At 38.7% G+C, this 6,625-nt stretch overlaps 1 protein-coding gene across 1 annotated transcript in view; it reads left to right on the top strand.

Moving 5' to 3' along the window:
- The window catches only part of LOC103153637 (calpain-9), a 16,466-nt gene that overhangs the window by 1,354 nt on the left and 8,487 nt on the right, over positions 1-6,625 (top strand). Inside the window, 6 exon segments of the mRNA XM_007574636.2 lie at positions 571-640; positions 2,713-2,831; positions 3,918-4,051; positions 4,803-4,971; positions 5,091-5,174; positions 6,227-6,395. Of these exon segments, the coding sequence (XP_007574698.2) occupies positions 571-640; positions 2,713-2,831; positions 3,918-4,051; positions 4,803-4,971; positions 5,091-5,174; positions 6,227-6,395 (745 nt within the window).

The following is a 6,625-nucleotide window of genomic DNA, read 5'->3' as shown; positions in this document are numbered from 1 at the left end:
GCTTAATTATTGCTCTGATTATGTTTTTTTTCCTTCACAAAATGGCCTTTGTTGAGTCTATGTTCCAGTTAACGATTAATTGATAACTAAATTAGTTCGCGTGATTATTTCAATAATCGATTAATCACGATTAATCATTTCAGCTGTACTCTCAGTTAACAAACCTGATCTGACTGAAACTTTTTGTAAATGGAGTAGATAATATCCACGTTTAACGTATCTGTAGTAAAAATGTCAGTAGCTGGTTTGCAGGTTTCTCTTCATCTCTTTGTTTACCCATTAACCCATTTTTACCCCACCTTTGTATCTCATCTAGTGGAAAAAAAAACTCACCCCTCTACTTTGTTACAATCTCTGTACATTTTTCCTCGGGGCGTTTCTTCTGAGTAAATGCTTCAGCTGCCATCTTGGTGTGTGGTGCTGTGTGTATTTTCTGTTAGTGACTGACTGGGATTTCAGACTGATTGATATGTTTGGAATGTGAACACGCCTATCAGGAATGCTCCTGGTGTGGCCTTTAAAAATCAACCAACCTGTTTCCTTTCTTGTTTTTTTCTGTCACTTCTACAGGAGATATGTGAAAACCCTAAGTTCATCGTCGGTGATGCGAACAGGACGGATATTTGCCAAGGACAGCTTGGTGAGTGGTTCTGTTATCTGTCTCTGGCTATGTTCACACAGCAGGCAAACGCGATTTGTATCCGGCGTTTTCACCGCAATCTGATCGTTTCACCCCTCCTAAAATATCCGATCTGTGCCGCTTCCATGTGGCATTGATTCGGATATCCGAATGTTTTCAAAGAGCCAGTGCGCCACAAAAGACCATCACTAGTACTTGTGGTTCTTTTCTATTAGCTTCCTTCCTGTTTTCATATATATTTTTTTAAATTTTACTATTGGCTCTCATTGCTAAACAATTTAAAAAATCAATCATAAACGGCTCCATTCATTATGGACCTTACCAAGCCCCGCCCAGAAACGCCCCTCGACAGTCCCACGTGGCTGCATGTCTCACAAACAAAGCTTCGCGGGGCTTAGGTTCTATGTGTAAACATGGCGTCTTTCGTTTCAACTGACTCTCTACAAAGTATTTCTGAGTCAATTAGTGTAGCCTTTCTGGGATTTTCAAAAAATATCAGCCACGACAATGGACAGGGGAACCAACAAGTTCATGTCATCTTTTTTGGACGACATCAAGGTGTTTGAGTCATGCCTCCAACATTGTGCGCCTCGCAGCTAAATGCTACCGGTCGATGAGGAAAACAGCAGATCCTCACACCCTCAGCATAAATGTAGCCGTGGACAAGATCAGTGATGCCTATTGTTCTCGCAAGGCTGGGTAAGTCGGCATTCATGGTTTTGAGGGTTACTTTTGAAATCGGTGATTTCTGTTGTTGTCTGTTTGAGTGTGCTTAGGCCTGATACTCGGTGCTAGCGTGGCTAACACGATTACAGTTTCGTAAAAAGCCTTTTCAGGTAAAATAAAATCATTAAATTATGTCAGATACGGTACACATTTTATTGATCTTACGATGGTTGAGCTGCAAATGCGGTCGTGCACAAGCTTTGATCCAAGCTAGGCATTCCGTATCAGATTTGGGAAATCTGTGAATTTTATTTCCACAAATACGATCAGGATGCCTGACATCGCCTGTACAGATTCCCCACTGACAGTGGAGAACCATTCTTATTTGAGTTCTGTCGCAAAAACTTTGATTGTGTAGATTGTGGTCTGCTAGTCCACAATCTACATTAACATGTGTATACTACTTTAGCTTTTGTTTGTGAGACGGTCAAGCACGTGGTAGCTGCGCAGTGACGTCAAATGGGCATTAGCCAATGAAACGCGGACCCTGTGGTAAGGTCCATTACTTCCGTAAACAGAGCGCTGCTGTGTGACGTCAACATTCTTCGTCTGCGCATGCGGGTCACCTTGGGGACGTCACACACAAGTCTCATTGGGATTGGTAGTATGATCGAAAAAATATCTGATTTCAGCAAAAATATGGATTTGGCATCGAGACCTGCGGTGTGAATATCGCTTACTACTTCCGTAAACAATGCGCTGGGTGAGTGATGTCAACGTTCTTCTTCTGCCATCCGGGTTCTCTTTAAGGACGTAAACGTTTCACACAGAAGTCTCATTGCGGTAATTTGAAGTATGAACGACCACACAAAAAAACAAACATCGGATTTCATCCAAAAATTTTAATTGTACGACTCTTGGGGCCATTGTAGATAAAAAAAAAAAAGGATGAGTAAATTTTTGCCAAAAACACAGAAATTTTCAAAAAACTGATATTTCTGATCTCCAAAAGTCAAAAATTTGCTAGAATAAAATAAGAAATTTTGATATTATTAATCTCAGAAATTTTCTAAAAAGTTGGAAATTTCTGAGTGTGAGAAATAGAACACTTTCAACTTTTGAAACTTGAACATTTGTAAATGTCAAAAATGTTTGACTACTAATTTCTAGAAAATTTCTGAATTTTTTCTGTTAAATGTTCAACTTTTCAAACCTGAGCTTTTCTTATTTTTCTCAAAAATTTCTGAGATTCATTTCCAAATCATTGAGTTTTTTCCTCTTTTTTTTTCCTGTCTTCAATGGCCCTAATATAGAGTTGACCATTAAGACCTTCTGTGTGAACATTGCTTCACAGCCATATTTTTCATTTGTTCATCCTTGGGGTACATATTGTTTTGTTTCCATAGGGGACTGTTGGCTCCTAGCAGCCATCGCCTCATTAACTCTGAAGAAAGAAGCTCTGGCTCGAGTTGTTCCCCACGATCAAGACTTCGACCATGGATACGCCGGCATTTTTCACTTCCAGGTACACAACTGTTTGACTCCTGACAGGGGAGACTGAATTTTATGTGTTTTAAATGCCATGATACTTTTATTTTACAAAAGCTTCAAGGGAAAAGGTGGATGAGAATATAGTTTAATTTATGCATTAACTTTTAATTTTTCCTCCTATAAGCCAGTTAGCCAATACACAAATATGTTGATCAATGTCCAACTTACTAGTAGTTAAAAACAACTCTGAGTAGGTGGGGTTTTGGTCTTGATTTCATGGAACTCGATATTCTTCAGGTGATAAAAGGCTGACTTTGAAACTGTCTTTATGTGTGTCTCAAGGTTCAGGTCAGAGTCCATCACCAGATTTGGGGCCTGATCACTACTTTCTCAATCAAATAAAGTAGCCTGATATTTTCTGTAGAGCCAAAACTTGAAAGGGATTTTCACGGCAGTGCATTAGGGGCACTGTAGATAGAAAAAAAGGATTAAATTTCCTAGTACTCCATCGTAGATTTTGCATGTTTGATGTATTAAAATAGGCATTTATTTTTCAGTTTCCTTTGGGCTCGGATGAATACCTTTATTTTCAGTAATAAGAACAGAATTTGGAGTCACTTTGTTTCAAAACTCTTGCTATATATAGCCAAGTATAAGAAAGAATAAAAGCTGATTTGGGTGTAGTAAAGTTGACTTTTCAGTAAAAATCTCTTGGTTTTACCTTTTGTTAAAACTTGGTTATAAAAATACAAATATTTTATGTTGAACTTACAAATTGAAAGTATCCATCTGAATCTACGGGCCAAATTTCTGTCATTTTTTAATTGTAGTTGGGGGCCGCACAAAATCAGTCCAAGGACCACAAGTGGCCCCTGGGCCTCCCTTTTGACACCCCTGTTCTAATTGTAATAACTGGAGCTGTGCCCTGACTTTATCGTGCTTAAGTTTTGTTTTTGTCCAGCTGGAGAAAGCTATGGCACCACTACACATTTTTCTGTTCTAAGCGTTTGGATGGATAGAGCCCAAAGGGGAAATAATTACTTTATATATATATTTACAGTGTTTTTACAATGAAGGGAGACCAGATTGAATTATTTTATGATGCGTTCTGTTTTATAAGTTCTGGCAACATAACAAATGGCTGGACGTGGTGGTGGACGACCGGCTGCCGACGGTGAGAAACCGGCTCATCATGCTTCACTCTGCCTCCAACGACGAGTTCTGGAGCGCCCTGCTGGAGAAAGCCTACGCCAAGTAAGCAACGCCGACAGCAGATCTCACTAGCTGCGTTTCCATTAACCATAGAATTGCGCAAAATAAAAGAACAAAAATAAATTCGCTTAATGGAAACTCGCTAATTCCGAAAATAAAACTGACGTTTTTCGACAAGAAGTTTTGTCGTTGGGATGAAGCGGTTTTTCAGCCATATGGAAACACTTTTTTTCCCGCGTCACGCGAGTCACGTGACCTACTACTGGCGGAAACCCACGAAGAAGATGACAGGAAGTAATAGGAGAATGTTTTTTTTGTTGTTTTTTCGGACAATGTGCAGGTAGTTACACCAGAGCTCTCGCAGCATTGCACAGTTCATTAAAAGTTGTGCTTAATCCATATCTCAGACTCTTTCGTAAATTTACGGACTATAATCCCACCAAGAGCCTCATACGTTGACGCTAGACGCCAACGTCTCTTCTGATTGGCTGATAGATTATGCTAGCCATGTGCTAGCGCCTTGGCTGAACTATGAATAAATCTCATGTAAATGTTTGCATCAATCGCTGTCATGATTTTTTAATAACTTATTGCGTGAATAAGTTTATTCACATGTGAATTTAATTTAATTCCGTATATATCGGAAACACTGCAATTGCGAAATTGTGTTTTTCTTTTCGACATTAGCAGAATGGCGGACATTTGTAATGAAAACGCAGCTACTGACTGGAATAAAGTTGCAGCTGTAGGGAGTTTCATTACTTAATCCAGTTTTCTTTATGGTTTATGTTAGAGTTAACGGCAGCTATGAGTCCCTAAAAGGCGGCAGCACCATGGAGGCCATGGAGGACTTCACTGGGGGAGTTGGAGAGATGTATGAAACCAAGAGCGCCCCAGATAACCTGTTCACAATCATGAAGAAGGCCTTGGACAGAGGATCCATGATGGGATGCTCCATTGATGTAAGAGTACATCATCAAAACATTATGTTTTAATGAATGTCTTTTATGACGATGAAGCTCAGCTTTCTGGTTCAAACATGTCTGGATTCTTTGATTTGTATTTTTATCTTTTTGTCCAGATCTCCAGCTCAGCAGAGTCTGAAGCCAAGACCAGCACAGGCCTGGTGAAAGGTCATGCATACTCCATTACCGGCCTGGAAGAGGTAAGACTACTCACCAGATCATATATTCTAAATAGGTTTTTAGTACTAATGTACATGATTATCAAACTAGACATCCAATTGAAGATGTCGATCTTAACGCTTACCAAAAAACATATAGGAGACAGATCAGACGAATGAATTTCAAAGAGCTTAAAAAAGGCATTTACAAGGAAAACAACTAAACTGAAAGATTCTTCATATTACATTATCATATTATGTTTTTCTATATATGTGTTGCTTGACATATTGAAGTCTATCTTCTGCCAAATTATTGAGCTAAAAAAAAACAAAATATATTTATTTTTAATCTATTATATGCATCAGATTGATGCAATTGTCCTTATACCTCTTCAGCTTTCCATTATTTCAAGAACCTCTGATTATTCATGTAACTTCTTAGAAAAAAAGCTTTTTTAGAAATGATTATTGACACTGACATTAGCGTTTAGGACGGCTGTCCTGCTGCTACATGTTTAGCTTTGAGATGCTATTTTAGGCTTGAATAGCTTCACTGACTCCTGTTAGCACGTCTTGAACACAACAATAGTATTTTCTAGCGTCCCATCAGTTTTTTAAGCAAAAATTAACCCAGTGGGTCAAGAGAAGCAGCGTTGTCGTCCATCCCTGTTTGAGGTGTGCGGCAGATTTACAGGCCTACCAGAAACACACAACTATAAAGGCTCCAGAGCGATTAATGTTTTTAAAATGTTCATGTAATTACAATGTTTATTGTGTTAAAATCAATGTAATTAATTAATCAAAAGTGACGTATAAAATGACGTAATAGTACTTTCCACTTCCACCTGCCTTGTTGACATCAGTTCACAGAAAGTTTGAACTCAGATCAACTTCAGTTCATGTTGAAGAGAAACTCTGTTTGTTTGAATGCTCCAGTGATGCCAGTTACTAATAAAGTAAACAGCGTTAAATTTTAAACAATCTTCATTCTGTCACCTGATCTGAACTTTTCAGAGAAATCTACCTTTAAATTGTCATACTATGTAAAACTAAGCCGGGGGAAATGACAACTAAAATCTTATTTTGCTTTTCAGGTGAATTTCCGAGGCCAGAAAGTGAAGTTGATTCGAATCAGAAACCCATGGGGTCAAGTGGAGTGGAACGGCCGCTGGAGTGACAAGTAAGAGGAAAAGACTGACCTATTCTGACTTTCAAAATAAAAGACTTACATTATTATGACATGTAAAGCCCAGTTTAGATTTTTTTTTTTTTACATTTTTAACCTTTTATTCACACAATTTTTCCTCAACTTTCCATAAATCACATGAATCAGCAGAATCAATCATATTGCACAGTTAAGACTTTCTGCATATCAAGAATGTTCCGGTTCCAGTCTGAATGTTCCGGTTCCAGTCTGAATGTTCCGGTTCCAGTCTGAATGTTCCGGTTCCTGTCTGAATGTTCCGGTTCCTGTCTGAATGTTCCGGTTCCAG

This window comes from Poecilia formosa, unplaced genomic scaffold (genome assembly GCF_000485575.1).
Source record: "Poecilia formosa unplaced genomic scaffold, Poecilia_formosa-5.1.2 Scaffold358, whole genome shotgun sequence".
NCBI lineage: Eukaryota > Metazoa > Chordata > Actinopteri > Cyprinodontiformes > Poeciliidae > Poecilia > Poecilia formosa.
Note: the sequence above shows the minus strand (reverse complement) of the source record. Positions and strands in the feature narration are given on the sequence as shown.